General features: G+C 54.7%; 5 protein-coding genes across 5 annotated transcripts; 3 read left to right on the forward strand and 2 right to left on the reverse strand.

The window, feature by feature from the left end:
• Positions 1-818: 818 nt before the first annotated feature.
• PG998_004960 (uncharacterized protein) lies at positions 819-1,566 on the forward strand (the record flags this gene model as incomplete). Its single annotated transcript, XM_066871778.1, has 2 exons — positions 819-1,282; positions 1,353-1,566. The coding sequence occupies 2 exons, from the start codon at positions 819-821 to the stop codon at positions 1,564-1,566; spliced, it is 678 nt and encodes a 225-aa protein (XP_066731875.1).
• Positions 1,567-2,922: 1,356 nt separating this feature from the next.
• Positions 2,923-4,259, forward strand: PG998_004961 (uncharacterized protein; the record flags this gene model as incomplete). Its single annotated transcript, XM_066871779.1, has 3 exons — positions 2,923-2,976; positions 3,174-3,643; positions 3,698-4,259. The coding sequence occupies 3 exons, from the start codon at positions 2,923-2,925 to the stop codon at positions 4,257-4,259; spliced, it is 1,086 nt and encodes a 361-aa protein (XP_066731876.1).
• A 275-nt stretch (positions 4,260-4,534) lies between these two features.
• PG998_004962 (putative adenosylhomocysteinase (S-adenosyl-L-homocysteine hydrolase)) lies at positions 4,535-7,027 on the forward strand (the record flags this gene model as incomplete). Its single annotated transcript, XM_066871780.1, has 3 exons — positions 4,535-4,551; positions 5,525-5,583; positions 5,667-7,027. The coding sequence occupies 3 exons, from the start codon at positions 4,535-4,537 to the stop codon at positions 7,025-7,027; spliced, it is 1,437 nt and encodes a 478-aa protein (XP_066731877.1).
• Positions 7,028-7,879: 852 nt separating this feature from the next.
• Positions 7,880-9,147, reverse strand: PG998_004963 (2-hydroxyacid dehydrogenase; the record flags this gene model as incomplete). The annotated part of the gene is made up of 3 exons (XM_066871781.1): positions 7,880-8,230; positions 8,358-9,006; positions 9,107-9,147. 3 exons carry the CDS (start codon positions 9,145-9,147, stop codon positions 7,880-7,882), a joined length of 1,041 nt encoding a protein of 346 aa, XP_066731878.1.
• Positions 9,148-11,328: 2,181 nt separating this feature from the next.
• PG998_004964 (uncharacterized protein) lies at positions 11,329-14,999 on the reverse strand (the record flags this gene model as incomplete). Its single annotated transcript, XM_066871782.1, has 3 exons — positions 11,329-12,744; positions 13,529-13,585; positions 13,683-14,999. 3 exons carry the CDS (start codon positions 14,997-14,999, stop codon positions 11,329-11,331), a joined length of 2,790 nt encoding a protein of 929 aa, XP_066731879.1.
• Positions 15,000-19,076: the final 4,077 nt, after the last annotated feature.

Here is a 19,076-nt window from a genome sequence, read left to right on the forward strand (position 1 = left end):
TGATGCACTATGCCACGCGGTCGGGCTAGAGCCCCTTTACTATACTATACATAAGTCAGGAATGGGGGAAATGTGGAACCCTAGAGCCCCCTAGGCCCAGGTACTAGACCGGAGCGATGAGTATGGTATGCCTATGTTCACCCCGGAAGCCGCGCCGCTAGCCAGTGTTAGAGTGGGAAAAGTGAGAATCGAAGCTTCGGATTCAGAGTCAGGTGAGCTGGGCGAGAAGATTCGAGGAAAAAGTAATGGGGCAGGAAGCGACCCTTTTTCTTTGCTCGCGCCGTTTGCGTTAGGCGCTGGGTCGAGGTTGAGTGAGAATGAGTGGTATCAAAATCTTCAGGATGGCGCAATACGCTCATGCACTGGTGTGAGATGTGCGAAGCTCGGACAAGGGACAGGCGGCTTCCACCACCCAGCGGAAGCCCTCTGCCGCATGATCCCTCTTCCCTGCAGCAGCACTGCGCAGAAACGCAGATCGACTTTCTCGCAATCCCGCCTATATATAGCGACATAGGCCTTGTCATACACTCTGGCGGTGAACCCTACCCGACTCTCTCCTTGTATTCACACCATATAAGGCCGCCAGCCCACGTCAAGTTGTGTCCATTGCGAGTCAGTCAGTCACTTTCCTCGAATGCACTTTTTCCAGCACACACTCGAGCCAGAATAAATCATCTTCCACGCAAGCCTACCTGCAGATTGCCAATTACTCCCAGGTGTCGACTTCATCGCCGGGCCAACATAACGAACCACGAGGAGACATCATATCACGGCGCTTCCAGATCCCTACCGCGTTGCGCGCTCACATAGTGCCTATAATGGCCATCGCTGAGATACACCCGGGGCAAACACTAGCTCCCAATGTGGTTCTTGACGAAAAGACGCAACTGGTAACTTCGGAGCAAGAATTCGCCCCTGCCAAACTTGACGTTGGCGACGACGATGGTTCGTTCTTGGTCACGTCGCCTTACACGGAGAGAGAGCATTGCCTGGACCTGAGATCGGTGGACACCGAAAACGCACTGCTGGCAAGAGCTCTCGTCCACATGAAGAGTCTTCGGCCAGACTACGCGACGGCCCCCTACACAGAAACCTTCAATTGGTCCGAGGTCATGGGCGAATTGGCAGGTCTGTTGCGTGAGACGGGACACAAGTGGAAAGAGACCTCCTTCTACATCGTCGCATTCCGGTCGCAGATCCCGCCATCGACGGTGTACGCAGAACTGGGCGAACTGGATAAAGCGGCGCATGCCGAAGCGGTCGCAAGTGGCGGGTTCCTAAAGTGAGTATTCTCTTGGCACCCATGTGTAATGAGCGAGGAGGGCCAAAACCTTGTTACTAACTCGGTCCAGGTACTGGTTTGGCACGCCGGATAGAGATGGCAGAAACCTTGCTACCTGCGTCTGGAGATCGCTGCATGATGCACGAGCAGGCGGTGTTGGCCCAGCACATCGTAAAGCAGCGGGCTCAGCCAGACACCTGTACACTGATTGGAAAATTGACAGACATCGACTCATCATCCGGGAGGAGTTGAGCAGTTGGGAGATTGTTGACTGGACGGACTAGGCCTGCCTAGGGGCGGCAGGTCGCAAGGGTGCCGGCATGTCAATGGCAGCGTAGCAGCAGGACAAAGGCAGCAGCGTACTGCGGAACGGCACCCGGTTTGCCAGGGCGAATGGCAATGCAGAGAGTCTGCTTTAGTACTTGATTTAGGGAATCTTTGGGTTGAGCGTGGCGTTGATAGGCTTTCGAGGTCCTGACCAACGGATTAAGATGATAGACCTGCAAGATAGAATAGACGGGTAAAAGATAAAGAAGATCCTCGGTCGCAATCAATCCTGGGCCATGGCCGTATGGTAGCATTGAGAAGAAGAATCGGTGTCGTAGCAGGCCATATAGCCGAGACAGAGATGAGAAGCCGATGCATCTCCCTGTCCTTATCAGGACCTTTTCGTCTCTCTCCCTTTCTTTCTCTACATGCCCCCTCTGCGCGCGTTCTGCATTCTGCAACAGGGTGGCCAGCCGAGACTGTCGGATGTCACCTTCCTTGCGCTCACCGAGTCTACGGCGGACCAATGAAGCCGTGGTTGTTGCACTGGTGGCGGTTATCTCGCAACCTGCGGACGGATCTAGACCCGTGTGCCGCGGATGGAATATGAGAGTCGCAAACATGAGGGATAAGGTGTGTGTCATTGCCTTTTTGAGGAAAGATGAGCCCCTTAAGGCTGGTAGATTTATCACCCATGCTGTAGCTCGTCATTGGTTGAAGCGACCAGCTTGTAGACAATGAAGTGAAGGAATGTGGGAGGGCATATCGTACGGTACAGGAAGAAAGCAACGAGGTCCATCAACGTCCAGCACACCAATGGTCGTCTGAAGTCAAAATGCGGCTCTTTGAGATGTCGTTGGAAGTGGAATACGAATGACCACATTAAAGGCGTGGGGGGCCGTACGGCTTGAGAGTGGGATGAATTCATGTTCGTTTCGAATGATATGAGTGGATGTGGGCATCACGACACCACGAAAACGCGGGGTGGGTTAGAGGCCCGGAAGCCCAGAAGCCCAGAAGCCCAGAAGCCCAGAAGCCCAGAAGCCTAGAAGCATCAGGTAATCAATCAACAACCACTGCCTGGACAAGCTCCGACCTCCCGACCCCGACTTGCTGTGTGGAAGGAAAGCCATCACTCATCCACCCCCCACTCCTCAAAGCTGCACTGCAAAAAGAGCACAGCAAAAGCGTTCAAGCAATTATTGCCCAATTACTCCGCTTTCTGCCCACAGTCAGAATTAGCAAAACTTGCCCACTACGACAACCAAACGGCACGCCTAACGACAAGCGAAAAGACTGCCGCCAGCGCATCATCGAACTATTGATCGCCCAGGGATTCGCTTTCCTTAACCTTACGAATTCGCATCGCAATCATGGCGGACGCTCAGAAGGAGGTGCCGTTCAAGACGGTCCAGGTGGAGGCCTTGGTAAGTTTGGCTTGAGTTTCTTGCCGGGTGTGTGTATGTGTGTGTGGCGTGGCGCGGGTGTCGAGAAAATGCCCCTCATTTTTGTCCTTGCTGCATTTTGGCAGCGCCGACGACGACGTTGGGCAAGGCTTGGAACACGGGGCAACAAGGACAATAATGCCTCATGAATGGGTTGCTAACCTAGGGATGTGTAACAGGTGGTCATGAAGATCGTCAAGCACTGCGCCAACCAATTCCCTACTGCCGCCACCGGATCCATCGTTGGCATGGACCAGAGCGGTGTTCTCGAGATCACCAACACCTTCCCCTTCCCGACCGCCGACATCGCTGGTCTCGACGGCAGCCACACGAATGATGCTTCGGCCCTCGCCGCCGCCGCCCCGCGGGCCAAGGCCAACGTCGTCTACCAGGCCGAGATGATTCGCCACCTGAAGGAAGTCAACGTGGACGCCAACAATGTTGGCTGGTATACCAGCGCGACCATGGGCAACTTCCTCAGCTCCAGCTTCATCGAGAACCAATTCCATTACCAGAAGGAGAACGACAAGACGATCGCTCTCGTGCACGATGTCAGCCGCAGCGTACAGGGCGCGCTTAACATTCGCGCTTTTAAGCTGTCGGAAAAGTTCATGGCGGCATACAAGGAGGGCAAATTCACAACGGAGAGGTCAGAATTCACAGACTCCCACTTTAGCTACTCCAGCCATCTAACCTGCAACAGCCTCCAAAAGTCCAAGCTCAGCTTCAAGGAAATCCTCGTCGAGTTCCCCGTTAACGTTCATAACTCGCACCTCCTCACCTCGTTCCTGCACCAGCTGCCCGGCGTGCCTACCAAGGCCGAGGCCACCATGCCTACATCTCTCGCCGATATCCGACGCGCTGACCAAAAGACGCCTCTGTACCCCTCGGTCGAGACTCTGGAGCTCTCGATAGATCCCTTCCTCGAGAAGTCGTGCGATCTGCTGCTCGACAGCATCGAATCCCACTACACTGAGCTCAACAACCACCAGTACTACCAGCGCCAGATGGCCCGTGAGCAAACTAAAATTACGGCGTGGCAGACGAAGCGCAAGGCAGAGAACGCCGCCCGTGTTGCTTCTAAGCAGCAGCCGCTGCCCGAGGATGAGTGGCAGAGAATTTTCAAGCTGCCTCAGGAGCCCAGCCGCCTCGAGGGCATGCTGAATGCGAAGCAGGTGGAGCAGTACAGCAAGCAGATCGACGGGTTCACAGCAAACGTCAGTGCCAAGATGTTCGCGGTGCGAGGCAACCTCCTCCCGGAATAGAGACGGACGCGATAGGATAGATAGAGCAGAGAGATACAGAGACAAGGCCAGCCCTTTCTGGCGGAGGGAGGGGAAAGGGATTGACGAAACCAAAACCTAGGGATGATGCATCTGGCCCGGCGTTGGGGGTTTCTTATGGCTTGTGGGCCTGACAATGATTCAGGCTTGTTTACACGACGTTCAATGTATTCAGCTCCTAGACACTGTAGCACCCGGGTAGGGTTTGCTCGAGATTTTATGAGAAGGCTCCGCGCCGCCGGAGCTTTTAATAGCCTATGGTGATCTCGGTGTCGTGATGGATGGAGGCAAGACAAGGTGCAGACAAAGTCCGGTGAACGGTGTATTTTTCGGACCGCCAGGAGCACCTTGGCTGGTTAAGCTCCCGAGCAAGTCAGCAGTGGATGTTCGGAGACATTTGTATCAGCGAGAGAGAGCGAGAGACAGAAACATACGCACATCCCGTCAGCAAATAGTTGCAGCCCCTAGGGTACTCCTGTGCCGTCCCTCCTGTCCGCAGGCGGTGACTATTTAAAGCAGGCATCCATAGATGTGTTGTACTCTGGCACACTGAGACAATTGAAGCAGACCATATCACCGACTCTCTTGCGGTAAAACAAAATTGACCCGAGTCTCCCAGCAAGAATGCCGAACCTATCTGATCTGAAGGGATGGTGGGGCAAAGACTGCAGGTTCCTCGGGGGCGTGGAGGGGTTTTTCAAAAGGACTAGTGCCCACGTTTCCCTGAGAACCTGAGCAACTGGCCACTCAGAGCCCGGGCTCCAGCACACACTTGCACGCACTTGCACGCACTTGGACCGAAGGCCCCGCGGGACGGAGGGGTCCCTCAGATGTGGCTCGCTGCTAGGCGGGTTCCAGGCAGGTTCCATGTACGTCTATCAGAGATTGGCTGGGAGACGGAGCTACAGGCAAATTTCGGATTTCTGTCAGTCTTGCCGCGTCTGTCGGAGAATTGGGTTGGCTGGCTGGATTCGCATCGGATTGGTTGTGGTCGAGTCGGGTCTGCGTTTTGCGTCCCTCATAAAGTCAACCAAGGGTCCTCATCCCACTTCCACTTTCTGAATCTTCTCTTCCTCCTCTCCCATCTTCTTCTCTCCGTACCCGATTCTTCTTCCCAGATCTCCTTGTAAGTTAACTCTCTTTCGCCTTTCTCGCCTGTGGTCCAAAGCAACCAGCTTGAAGTTGTCACTCAATTCCCATCGCAACTGCTGGTTCTGTCGTTGCTAACCCACTCGGCCCGTCAACAGCGAAGAAGTTTTGCCCATTCACCCCGCACTTCCATCTTTTGCTTACATTTTCCCACCCAGTAAGTCTTCCTACTTAGCTTTGCCTTTCCCTGTCCTACAACATCCCAATAGATCCCATACTTACTCTTCGTTCTGAACCCAGCATCCGCCAAAATGTCTGCTCCCGCCTCCAAGTTCAAGGTCGCCGACCTGTCCCTCGCCGCCTTTGGCCGCAAGGAGATCGAGATGGCCGAAGTCGAGATGCCCGGTCTGATGTCGATCCGTGAGAAGTACGCTGCTGACCAGCCCCTCGCTGGTGCCCGTATCGCCGGTTGCCTGCACATGACCATCCAGACTGCTGTCCTCATCGAGACCCTCACTGCTCTCGGTGCTGAGGTCACCTGGACTTCTTGCAACATCTTCTCCACCCAGGACCACGCCGCCGCCGCCATTGCCGCTGCCGGTGTTCCCGTCTTCGCCTGGAAGGGCGAGACCGACGAGGAGTACAACTGGTGCCTCGAGCAGCAGCTCGTTGCCTTCAAGGACGACAAGAAGCTCAACCTCATCCTCGACGACGGTGGTGACCTGACCCACCTCGTCCACGACAAGTACCCCGAGATGCTCAAGGACTGCTACGGTGTCTCCGAGGAGACGACCACCGGTGTCCACCACCTGTACCGCATGCTCAAGAACAAGTCTCTCCTTGTCCCCGCCATCAACGTCAACGACAGCGTCACCAAGAGCAAGTTCGACAACCTGTACGGTTGCCGTGAGTCCCTTGTCGATGGTATCAAGCGTGCCACCGATGTCATGATTGCTGGCAAGATCGCCGTCGTCGGTGGTTTCGGTGATGTCGGCAAGGGCTGCGCCCAGGCCCTCCACGGCATGGGTGCCCGCGTCCTCGTCACTGAGGTCGACCCCATCAACGCCCTCCAGGCCGCCATGGCCGGCTACGAGGTCACCACCATGGAGAAGGCCTGCAAGGTTGGTCAGATCTACGTGACCACTACCGGCTGCCGTGACATCATTGTCGGCGAGCACTTCTCCCAGATGCCCAACGATGCCATCGTCTGCAACATTGGTCACTTCGACTGCGAGATTGACGTTGCCTGGTTGAAGAAGAACGCTTCCAGCTGCCAGAACATCAAGCCCCAGGTTGACCGCTTCCTGATGCCCAGCGGCCGCCACATCATCCTGTTGGCCGAGGGTCGTCTCGTCAACTTGGGCTGCGCCACCGGCCACTCCTCGTTCGTCATGTCTTGCTCTTTCGCCAACCAGGTCCTTGCCCAGATCATGCTGTTCAAGGCCGAGGACAAGGCTTTCGGCGAGAAGTACGTCGCTTTCGCCAAGGCTGGCAAGCTTGATGTCGGTGTCTACGTGCTCCCCAAGATCCTCGACGAGGAGGTTGCCAGACTCCACTTGTCTCACTGCAACGTTGAGCTTACCAAGCTCACCTCTGCCCAGAGCGAGTACCTTGGTCTCGAGGTCGAGGGTCCCTACAAGGCTGACCACTACCGATACTAAGTTATCACACCTCCGCTGTATTTCTCCTACCACCCCTTACTCTGTAATTGATCGGCTTGGCCACATCCCGACAATCTTCAACAACCATTTACGGCATATAATGACACGGGGCTGGGACACATATTCTTGATTGTTTTCGGGAATCCAAAAAGGGTCATAGCGGGCACCATTTTTTCAACAAAAGGCGTTGGCACAGAACTGATGATGCATGATTCCCCTCATGGCGTTTTTATTTTATTTTGACGAATTCGTCACTTGACGATAGGCGGGTTATGGGGTCTACCGGTGTAGACCAAAACCGTCGGGCCTCCACGAGAAGCTTTGACGTAACTAAGTAGATGACGGTCACTTAAAGTGACGCGAGATGACCCTTCAACCGGGTCCTGGGCTTCAACCAATAGAGAAGCTGTGATGAGCAACAACACCAACCCAGTCTTAATATACGCGAAACGTATGCAATGTGATTCTAGTACCCGTCTAATTTTTTTATAATTTCTTTTACAACATCGTAGATGGGGCGTCTTCTCTCTGCCCAACTACTCTTTACACACTAAGGTAAGTGATAATTCATTTTTACTCTGTACTGCAGTTTGGAATGTTCACGCATTGGGTCGGGCGCGCTTTTGAAGTACCAATTAATCTAATCCCTCTATGATAGCGTCTACCGAATCGGAGTCCAAATGTCTAACCCAGTTTCGCGTGCCCGGTACATGTGTAGGTCGTCAGCTGATGTCGCCACGGTGTCGGCTAAGAAAGCCCGAATGGACATCCGCTTGATTATTCTTCTGTGCCCTGTCCCAGAGTTGATCAGAGGTTTTTGCAGCATGCGGTGCCCTCGCTCATGACACCTCCTCAGACTCGGAATGTCAACCCCCTCTGCTCCGGCACCCCGCTTGTGAGCCCGCGCCCCGCCAGCGCGCTCCGGACGTTGGCCATGGTGGCTTCCTCCATGGCGCGCTCCGTCTCGATGGTCCAGGTGCCCATGTGGGGCACGAGCAGGGCGCGCGGGTGGTTGATGAGGTCCGGGTGGATTTCCGGTTCATTCTCGTAGACGTCAAGCCCGACGGACGCCACGTGGCCCGACTGCAGAAAGGCGGCCAGAGCGGCTTCGTCGACGACGGCGCCCCGGGCTGTGTTGACGATGACGACGCCCGGTTTGAGCAGTTGGAGCTGCGGGGTGGAGATGAGGTGTTTGGTTGAAGGCTATTCCTCGTTACGAGGGTCAGCAACGCCATTATGAAGTAGATACGGTACAGTCAATGCAGAAGAAGGGGGAAGGGGCCGTTGGGTTGGATTCAAGCCGAGTCGCTTGGATTCTCTTGGGACTTGCATTAAGGGGCAGGTTCAGACTCAAAACATCGCTCTCGCGCAATAGCTCCTCGAACCCCAGGTATGTCGCCTCCCCGGCCTCGCGCTCGTCCTCCAGGCTCAGGCGGGTGCGGTTGTGGTAGATGATTTTCATGCCCCACGCGAGCGCGGCTTTGTGCGCCATGTTGCGGCCGATGCCGCCCATGCCCAAGATGCCCAGCGTCTTGCCGTGCGGGTCGTGGCCCTTATCTGGCAGCTTCTCGTCGGCGTCGCTGCCCACGTTCCGCCAGCGGCCCGCGCGCAGGCTCCCCATCCCGGGCGCCAGGTTCCGCAGCGCGCCCAGCATCAGCCAGAGGGCCAGGTCGGCCGTGGCGCCGTCGACGGCGTGGGGCGTGTGGCTCACGGCGATGCCGCGCGCGGTGCAGGCGGCGACGTCGATACTGTCGTAGCCGGCGCCGTTGTGGCAGACGTATCTAAGAGAAGCGGGCAGGAGCGGGACGGCCTCGGCGTCCAGGCGGCCCGTCGTCCCGTTGGAGCTGAAGGTGCGGTACGCGGCCACGACGCCGTCCAGCGCGCCGGAGCGACACTCTTCTAGGAAGCCGGCGCGGTCGGTGGAGTGCGGGACTACGATGTCGGCTTGCTGCGCGATGGCGGCCCAGGTCTTGTGCGCGCTTTTGGGGGGTCAGTCTAGTTTTTCGTTCTCTTTTCTCGTCTACATCGCCTCTCCTCGTCAAGAGTGGGAGGAGAGAGACATGGCGTATTAGTGCTTACTGCTTAACTTCGCCAAGAAGAAGGACCTTTGGCCGGCTCATCTTGAAGATGTCAGGCGTGTAGTCAGTGGCTTTCTTTATAGATGCTCTGGGTAGGGTGTCGTGAAGCGCCACCCTCAAGGCGTGTTGCTCCAATACGAGATGGATAATCCGGGTAGCGGGGGCTCTGGTATGCGCCCAGGAGTATCGGATCGGGTCGGAATTGACCCAGTGTGGTTTTCCTGTTATTGAAGAGATGGAAAGCAAGTGTGAAGTGGGCGATGTAGAGAGGGAAGCTCCCAGGCCTGGGACTTCTTATATTCAATGGCAGCAGGGCGAATCCCGCCCGTCTTGTCACAATGTGTCACGAAGCTTGGGCTATGAAGCAACCTTATGCTGGGCTTGATCTTCGCCAAATGCGCGGGAATAGCCGAAGGAACAGCCAGCCAGTGTCGATCAATGTGGAGGCGGGGTTCATGGGTGGGTAGATGGATAGATCGAGGAGGAAAGGATCATCAACGTCTTAGATCTCCTCTTGGCCCCGAGGAGAGAAAGAAAACAAGTGCGGGGTGGCACCATTCTGGGACTTTTTATACAGAGACAGACACAGCTGAGTTCTACTCGGGCAACTGCAATGCAAACTACCCCATGGGGGAGGGAAGATCCCTTCCTACAGAATCATATCATGTCAACCTGGTAGGCACTAATCGCCGGACCCGGTGGATTGGAACCTCGAGACGGGAGGGAGCGCCCTGTAAACGAACGAGTGACGACGATGAAGGCAGGCTTTCCCTTGTCCCTCAATGTGACATGTTACTCCTGACGACCTCTGCTATATGTCCTACCTATGTCAGCTGTGTTGCGCCCTCCCGATTCGACCTTATCGCAGCTGTTGTATAACCGGTGAAAGACGCCACCCCTCTCGTACTGCATCGCCCTGCTTACCTGTTCTGCGCTACGTGGGGGTTTATGTATGTGTATGTGTGTGTGTGTGTGCTGCGGCAACAGTCCCCCCCCCATCTCGAGGGAGACGGCCCTGCGATGGAACGAGCATCCGGATCTTCCGTCTACAGTAATTGGCTTCCTCTTGGCCTATCACTCTACCTCGAGTCAGCCGCCGCTGACCGCATCAGCTATATTTCCTTACCTACTTTCGACATGGATTGCCGGTTGGGTCTCAACTGGACCTTCGCTTTATCAAGGCCAGAGAATCCGGCGGCAGGCTACTTGTCCGATGCTGCATGCTGAGAGCTTATCGTTTCGTATGCATCTGACGCACGTAGGTAGGCAGGGTAGCACCGACTTCACGTCCCACCACCACCACCACCACCGCCCCCACGATCTTGAAGCGCGCGAATCCCTGGACCTGAACGTGCCCGCCGGGATTGTCTGGACTTCTTTTTACCTGTGCGCAAAGCAATGCCCCCATTGGTTCTTCATCGCCGACCACGCCAACCAATACGTTTTTCAACTTTGGGTGCGATGGAAAATTGCATTTGTTTCTCACTCTCATCTCTCTCTCTCTCTCTCTCTCTCTCTCTCTCTCTCTCTCTCTCTCTCTCTCTCTCTCGCGCGCGCTCTCATATTCATCAGAAAGCAGAAAGGTTGTTCGGACTTAGAGAGCTTTTTGCTGCCGCACGCTTGTTGAAGAAATAGACTGAGCAATTGCAACTTGCCAAATGTTGTCCACCTCACAAAGAGTGCCAAACCCTGGCCCATCTGCCGCCCTTTGCCAGCCATTATCCCTAACATTATTTCCAATTAGCCCCAAGTCCGTTATTTTCCCCCTTCCCATGGAAATCTCTCTAGCACGGCTCTTCTCTATCGCCAATTTTGTTTCTTCTGTCGTTCCTTTGGAACACATAGTCATACATCGTATTCAAACATGTCGATCCGAACGCTCATGCCTAGGGGCGCAACCACTCATTGGCAAGCCAGGTTGGAGGGTTATTTTCAGTCGGAGTGGCGACTTCGTCTGCCTTCGTCTGCGGTAACACGGTCCTGGCGATCCGGCAATCCTTTTGGCGACTTATTCCACGTAGGCGAATTGCCCCAGATGCCGTAGCAGCTCGGACCAACCCCTAATATAAACGCCTGGCGGGCGTTCATGGTATATGCAGGCATACAGTTATATCCGCCAGCGCCAAAGCTTAAAGCAAGAACAACGCTGAATGGAAAGAAAGAAGGGATAAGAAAAAGTAATAAACGTGATAATACAAATATATCCCGTGTCGTCATGGCGTATCATATTGTGGTACGGCGAGAGCCGGCGCGCGTGATGAACGCCCTCGTAGCCATCTCGGAAAAGCAGCGAACCACATTCGTAGTCCCACCGGTAACCTTGGCCTCGTCTTGGATGAACTTGCGGGCCACGGCCAACTTACTCCTGGGCATTGATTCGTCGAGGTGTGCGGGTAGTGTGCTTTCGAAATCAGCCGGAAACTCGGGGGTGTATGCGCGCATAACCGCCATCGCGTAGAGAACATCTCGATTCTCGCGCCCATCAAGAACAGTGCGCATCTTCGCCAGAATCTCCTCTCGTTCTGTGGGTGTAGGGTCGCTTGGGTCGCTTCTAATGGTCAAGAACTCTCCGAGATAGAACCAGAACTCGAACTCTCTAAGTCGATGGAAGTCGCCCTCGGACAGCATTGGCTGCAGCGGATTTTGGCTCAGAACATCACCACTGATCATTGCATCAAGAATGGTGAGACGATTCTGAGCTTCCACCATGTCATCTGACGGGGGCAACGACCGCCCCGCATTCTTCTGCTGTTTTGAAGGGTCCGAAAAGCAAGCCAATGTCGCCTTCCACACGACGAGCGGCTCTAGAGCTGCGGGATAATCCAGGGCAAGCGGGGGTTCATTCGCACCGACAGAACTGATGGTATTCAGGAATGCCGCCAAAACATCGGCTGTTGACCTATCGGCCATGAGGATATCAAGTGTCTGCTCCCTCGTGAACCACCCAGACTCGAAGAACCTCTCCAGACCTGGGCCATAGATCTCGACAAGTAGTCCCCTTACGTCGTTCAGCAAAGCAGCGGATGGAGAAGCCTGGAGTTTGGGCAACGAGACCCCACTCATGGCCACCAGTTGGTTGATAGTCATTTTCGGGGCTCTCGGGGGAAGTGCTATTACATTAGTTTGTTGCTGCTGCTGCTGCTGCTGCTGCTGAGGTTGTGGCGGGGATTGAGATACGGCGTGATGCATAGAGGCCAATGCTGGCCCTCCGCCTCTGAGGTGAGGCGTCACAGAGTTCATTGTTCTCTGATCCAAGTTTGTAGCCATCGAGTGCATTGCTGGTACGCCGGAGCCAGACGTGGTAGTCATAACTAGACCAGGGTCAAGAGCAGATGTGGAGGCTAGGTCGAAACCCTCAGCCCTCAGCATGCCTTCTTTAGTCATGGGATTGGAGCTCATCGTGTTACCGGGCGTAGCAGACATGACGGCAGGGTTGTACACCGAGGGGGCCGTCGGCGGCGGTAAGGATGGGCCGTTAGAGGGAACGGAGACAGATGGAGGTACTGGATGGCTGTTAGGGGCGGGCTGAATGCTGGCTGGGTGTTGCTGCTGCTGCTGCTGTTTGAAGATAGGATCGTAGCCCATGCAATCACGTTTGGACTTTTGACAGTTCTTGCAGACGGGATGTTGCTCGTCGCACTGGACACACCAAAGGTTTCGGTTAGTAAGTTAAGGTGGGGGTGACAATTGGACAAAAGGCGGGACAAAAGTTGGCGGAGGCCAGGCGAACGGAACCAGAGCGGGTTCGGGTCAGCCGCCCTCAGCGCGCAGACACACCACGGACACAGCAGACCAGGGTAGGCGGCCACAATAGCAAATGGGAGAGAGAGAATAAAGATGTCGAAGACAGCGCCATGTCTGGGATGTCTTTTTCTTTTACTTGGCTCTTGGGCGTTGCGGCTGGCGTTTAGACACCCGCCGCCACCGCTAACTGGCGGCTCCAAGTGCTGTAAGCTGGCCGCGAGGAAGATCAGATGGGGCACGACAGGGAAAAGCTTCCACGGCATCTCCAAAGAGCATGTCAGTGGCGCCAATGCGCTACTCTGACGCAGCGTTTTGCGTGTTTTGGGTGGACAATGATTGACCCAGCTTGTCGGTCACCATGTCATTAGAGTTCTGGGGAATCCCGTGCTAAAAATGAATAAAACGGAAAAGGCGGCTTGAATGGCGGTCTCGCGCCTCCAGAGTCCAGCCAAGCGGAGAGTCCACTTCAAAACGTCAAATCGTCACGTCACTTGGGCTCACGATCTTTCCTTTTTTCTTTCTTCCCTCCCACTTCCAACACCTGACCACTGCACGCTTGCGCAGCCTTTTCAACCTCGTATTTGCGCTCATGCTGCATGGCAGATATGGCTTGGCCAACGAAATAAAAGCAGGAAAATGAACAAACGCAAACAACACGGCAAGGATTTCCTCAACATACCTTTATCCTACGCTTGCGACAGGTCAGGCAACCAGTCTTGGTGCGGCGTTTGATCTCCTAAGCGACGACCAAATCTCCAATCAGTATACTTGAATATACGTCAACTGGACACTTGTGTCGTTCTGTTTTGGTGATTGAATGGTTCTATAGGTACCTTTTTATGTCGCCCGCTCGCGAGCACCGACCGAGGGTCATTAGGCGGTATGGGGTATCGTGGAAGCCCGTCGGCGGGGAACGCCGTGAAAGACCCTGGCAGCTGTAGGGGCGGCGGTGGGTAATACGGCATACCCTGTGACATTTGCCCCATGGGCGAAGCCATTGCAAGCTGTTGTTGCTGTTGTTGTTGTTGTTGCTGTTGCTGCTGCTGCTGCTGCTGCTGCTGCTGCTGCTGCTGCTGATGATGTTGCTGTTGTTGAAGGTGTTGCTGCTGCTGTTGGTGTTGGAGGGGATCGATGGTTCGCATGCTTGGTAGAGACATAGCATGGCTCGCCGCCGTCGGATTTCCTCGATATACATCGGCGCCTGGCCCTGCCGATGGTGGATATGCGTAATGCATCGGCGGCGGCGCATATGTCGGAGCTGGGTACGGTATGGACTGCCGCCCGGACTGATGAGGTGGAGGCGGGTTTGACATGACTCGTGAAGTCGGCGTGGGAGGATTCGAGGGAGTAGCGCCGTTTGCAGTGCGTCGGGTATCAGCCGAAGAAGAGGAAGAAGCGTTGACACCAGACGGGGCCGGAGGATCGGTAGCGACAGTCGGGTTAGCTATAGCAATAGCAGTTATTGTACCTGTTGCAGTGCCGGTGGGAGCAGAGGGTAAGTTGGTGGTGGTCGACGTCGTGGTTCTGACATTAGCAGTGGTTGCAGTGTTTGGCGTCGAAAGAAGCTCTGACGACGTGCGCTCCCTGCCCCTGCCCTTGATAGACTGGTCCTCCTTGATTTCTACAATTACTCCTTGCAGAGGCCGTGTAGCAGTCGGTGCCTCTGCAACTGGCTCCGGCCGTGGCTGCAGCTGCAGCCCTCCTTTGGCGCTGTAAATCCGGGTGTCTTGGTCTGCGCTAAGCTGCGATTCTGCCTGTACGTGCAAACGGGGGCCAGCAGGAGCGCCAAAAGATGTTGTCTGGGCGGTGGTGGTGGCGGCGATGGTGGTGTTAGTGTGAGCAGCAGTGGTTATGTTGTTGGTGGTGTTGGTAGTTGTAGCTTGTGACCGTGACGGGGATCTGGCCAGTGAAGTGTCACAGCGCAATCCACCAACATTATTACTACTACTATTATCGGTCACAGAGGCAGAGGCAAGGCCATGACGGCTAGCTCGAAATGGAGCATGCGCATCTTCTTGCGCAGCAGCGGAGATGGCGGGAGTGAAGGCGACAGTTCCCCGTCCGGGTGCAGGTCGAGGCTCGTCTTGGTCTTGGACTTGGCCAGGCCGTGGATGGTCTGGCTGCTGTGGCTGCTCCTGTGCCTCTGACATTTTTATTTGGTTTTTAATTTGAAATTTTTATGGAGCCGGCGATGAGAGGGAAACCAGGGGGGGTTGGGCAATTCATCCATACACACACACTCGCGTCCTTCACCGTGCCAAGGGGGATTGATGGATGACCGGGGGAGGAAACGCGGGCAGCATAGGCGGCGGTTCCTGGTCGGGTAGGTAGTAGTATGGATAGGTACGGATGGATATGGATCGGTATGGGTACCGCGTAGTGTAGGCAGGCCTGTAGGTAGGGACGTATCGATGGTCTGATTGCAAAATAGATGATAGATAGGCGGGAAACAAGGGGGTGACGTGCCAAGCTAGGCCGCGGGAAAATATGGACGGACGTGGACACACGGTATTAACCCAGATAGACAGCAGAGCAGCAGCAGCAGCAGCAGCAGCAGCAGCAAACATGACAGCAACAGCTGCTGCTGGTTCGTTGTCACCCGGGGCTGGAGGAACTGGCCCGGCCGAAAGAGTGAAAAGGAGAGAGAGCACGAGAGAGCGAATTGGGGGAAAAAAGGTGTGGTGAAGCGTTTCGAACACGCGCTACCCTGGGCCGAGATTCCTGTTGGTATCTGCAGTATTACCATACCTCATCCTCCTCCCATGCAGGCAGCACAGCACAGCAGACAGTACATACATACATGCCGCCTACATAACTACCTGCCTGCCTTGCCAGACCTACATGTCGGACCAGAATAAAAATAAAATGCGACGTACCTACAGATGCCACCGAGACCACACGAATCTGAAATATTGGCTTGATGCAGGCCTGGCTACACCAACACCGTCGCATAAGTCAGCCGAACTCATCACAGCATTTGACAACCTTGTGTAGGCAGGTACGGTGGTAACCATGGTCGTAATCGGGCCATGATCGAGGTCTTGAATGCCCCGGGATGCCTTACGAATGCAACATGAATGCAGATTCCCCATCGGCTGGGGGCCTAATGCAAGCAAGGAATAAGCAAGAAAGGAAAAAAGTCACTGTGTCTTTCTGTTTTGTTCTGCTGTGCCCTCCGGACGGTAGGTGACACTTGGGAGGATGGAGAATTGGGAGTTGGGAAACCCATTGACTTTTGAGATGTTTCTTACCCGTTCTGTGCTAGGCGCTGATGCACCCTGCAGCAAGCCCAATTTGGAGGAGCAATAAATTGGAGCCATCTCTCGCATCTACGACGGAGCTATGGACATCAATGTGGATTTTCGGCGTCAATTAGTTAGAGCACAGTTCATACCTAACTGTCGGATATTATTGGATTGATTGGATACATCGAGATCAAAGGGAGAGTGTTCCGGTCTGGTGAATGGACCGACCGCTCACGTTGAGAAAGATAGCTTGTGCGTACGTAAGGCTAGATGGTCGCCGTAGGGGGTAACAATATGCTCAAGCGGAGTTTTATTGCTCGCCCGAGTGGTTCCTCGTCTACTGCCGGGTATCTGATGTGTTACATATCAAAGAAGACCTTTTCCGCGTTGGTTCGTTTCTTGCGATCAAATAACACCAGTCAGCAAAGTCAGCTACAGTAGTCGAACACAGACCAAGACCAAAAACGCCTGCTCGAGTAGGAATGGTGTCCGTCCGTTTGGTATTTGGTTGGGTCTGGTCGCTTCGATCAAACCCATGCAAGTGAGACCCTGGTTGCGTGCTTTGCCTGTTTATCTCTAGCCTCGTTCAGGGAGCCCCCAATGGCTTGTAAGCCCGGGTTCTGCCCGGAGGGCAAAGGACAGGGCAAAGTAAAATAAAATCAAAACTTACCACCAAAATACGACAAGGAGCCTGGCGGGAATGGCAGCTCGGTTAGGGGGCCGGCGGCTGGTATGGGTCAACCCTGAACAGAATTCGGTCTCTGTCTCTGCCCCCGTCGCAAATAACCAACCCAGCGCTTTACGAGCATGGACTCCAGTCTTATGTACAGGCTGCTAGGCTGCTAGGGAGCTAGACTCCAGTCTGCCAGTCTTGAGTCTGGAGGGGTTGCGGTCCTGACTGGAGCGCGTCTGGGGGACAACGGAAATGGCCACGAGTTCCCGCCGACGCGCATAAAATCGCTGTACATTGGCATAGATAGATATTGATTCCATCATCGCCAATCTGTTCTGTCGGCTATGCGGTATCCTGTTCACGCCGGGTTAGGCTCAGAGTGGCTTCATGTCTCTTCGTGGATACGTGCAGCAGTATTACACAGTAGACGCGATGAAACGACGATCTTGCGTCGTTGCTCCCCGATTGGAATTCCCGAGTAGGAAATGGGGCCCATCCTGCCATCCTGCCATCCAGACCTACCTTAGGGGATCAGACGGCCCTATTCCGTGCTGCCCCTACTACCTACTTACATGCAACTTTGCCTATCTCATGCACCTGTCTACATCTAGGCATCTTGTTGGGTTTGTCTGCTGTTGACTTGGGGTCTCTCTGATTTGACCTCAAGATGCCAATACGTGTGATTAGGTAGACATGTCGCTGGACTTGTTGCTAAGGAATGAACGACCCTGATTAGTCGACAACCGGAAATAGCGGCTAAGAAGCACCAATGAATGGATGACGGTACGCACGTACTCCATACTCACGATACTTACATAATGTAGATGGTTGACGTTGACATACATGCACCCTTCACAGGAAAAAGACAGAGACGTTTTTGGGGGAAGGGGTCTTACCAGGTTGTACAGATTCCTCTGATCCCTCAGCATCCAGCAATCACTGCCACTGCCACGCCGCCCACCCCCTTTCTATCAAAACAATGCAATGCTGCAGTTGGCTGAGATGCACTGCAACCATGAGTGCAGGGCTTTTGAAACATTGCATCACCACCACTCACCGGAACTTGGATCCTTCCAGACTACCCGAATACCACTGCATGGGCGATGGGCAGCGGTACTCTTGATGCTACGAGGCAAGCGCAGAACAAGAGGTCAGCATCTCTGCCAGTCTGCCTTGTGTTTTTCTCGCTTTCCAGGATCTGCCCAACCGGTGTCGTGTCTGGCATGTGTCACCTCATCCATCCGTCATCATCCATCCACCATCCACCCTCTCTCTGGCCCCACCACGTGCTTCTTCTGCCTCTGCCTCTTCTCGTCTCCGAACTATCTGGCACGCCAATTACCACAGACCTCTGTGCCTATGTGTGAATCCTGAGCCTTTGAAAGGTCTGGAACGTCGAGACTCTGCTCGTTTCGCGCGTTCCGTTTTTGCTCGTTCAATAAGCCCGAAACGCTCACTTGTTTGACCCTCGAACAGCAGCTCTTGCGCTGCGGCTTGCTGCATGCTTCCTCCCATTCAGCTGAACCGAAGCCAGCCATAGCACCCTCGGCCTGGAAAGTCTTGGCAGTGCCGGGTCGCGCTTCGAATACCCGATTCACCAGGTATGGGTGGGCACAATGCTAGTTAAGGGTCGCATGTGTGTAGGCCTCGTCCACGGAGCAGGTGATGTGGTAATGCCCAGTCACATGACAGAGTCCAGAAGGTATTCATTCTGGTCTTGGGGCCAGTTTATCCGTCAATCAAACGGATACTGCGTTCTTCTCTTCTGCTCGAACTCTGCAGGTCCCCGGGGCTTTTCAGATGTTCTGCAGCTCGCTTCCTGAAATCGCGCTTTGTCGCTCGGCTGAAATCGATCGCTTGGTGTGCCACTGTACCGTGGGTGACCACACCTGCTGCTGAGCGAGCCTATCCGCTGTGTCTTCGTTACGCTACCTGCGCTAACCCCATAGCTTATTCGAACCGCAGCGAGCCCTTGCTCGTGCCGAGACGCCTTGCCGTTCATCGCAACCCTCCAGCTTCTTCATCTAGTTCGTATATCCTACAATCTATATTGAATATCTCATCGGGTACCGGAGGATTGGATCTGGCCTGGTCCAGCAAGAGGGATGCTTTCACCTCCATGCCGCTGCGACGTTATCAGCCGCCATGTGCTCTTGCTGGCCCTCTCTCTCGTGACGAGAACGAGTGCCGACAGGTGCCCAACCTGACCCTGTCAAGATTCGCCAACGGGGATTAAACGACCTGCACCTCCACTCGCCTTTGTATCGTATATGTGCACTTGGCTTTCGTTTGCTTCTGTCGCCGGCACA

Source organism: Apiospora kogelbergensis (assembly GCF_038363985.1).
Source record: "Apiospora kogelbergensis strain CBS 113332 chromosome Unknown utg000003l_segment0_segment0, whole genome shotgun sequence".
NCBI classification, from domain to species: domain Eukaryota; kingdom Fungi; phylum Ascomycota; class Sordariomycetes; order Amphisphaeriales; family Apiosporaceae; genus Apiospora; species Apiospora kogelbergensis.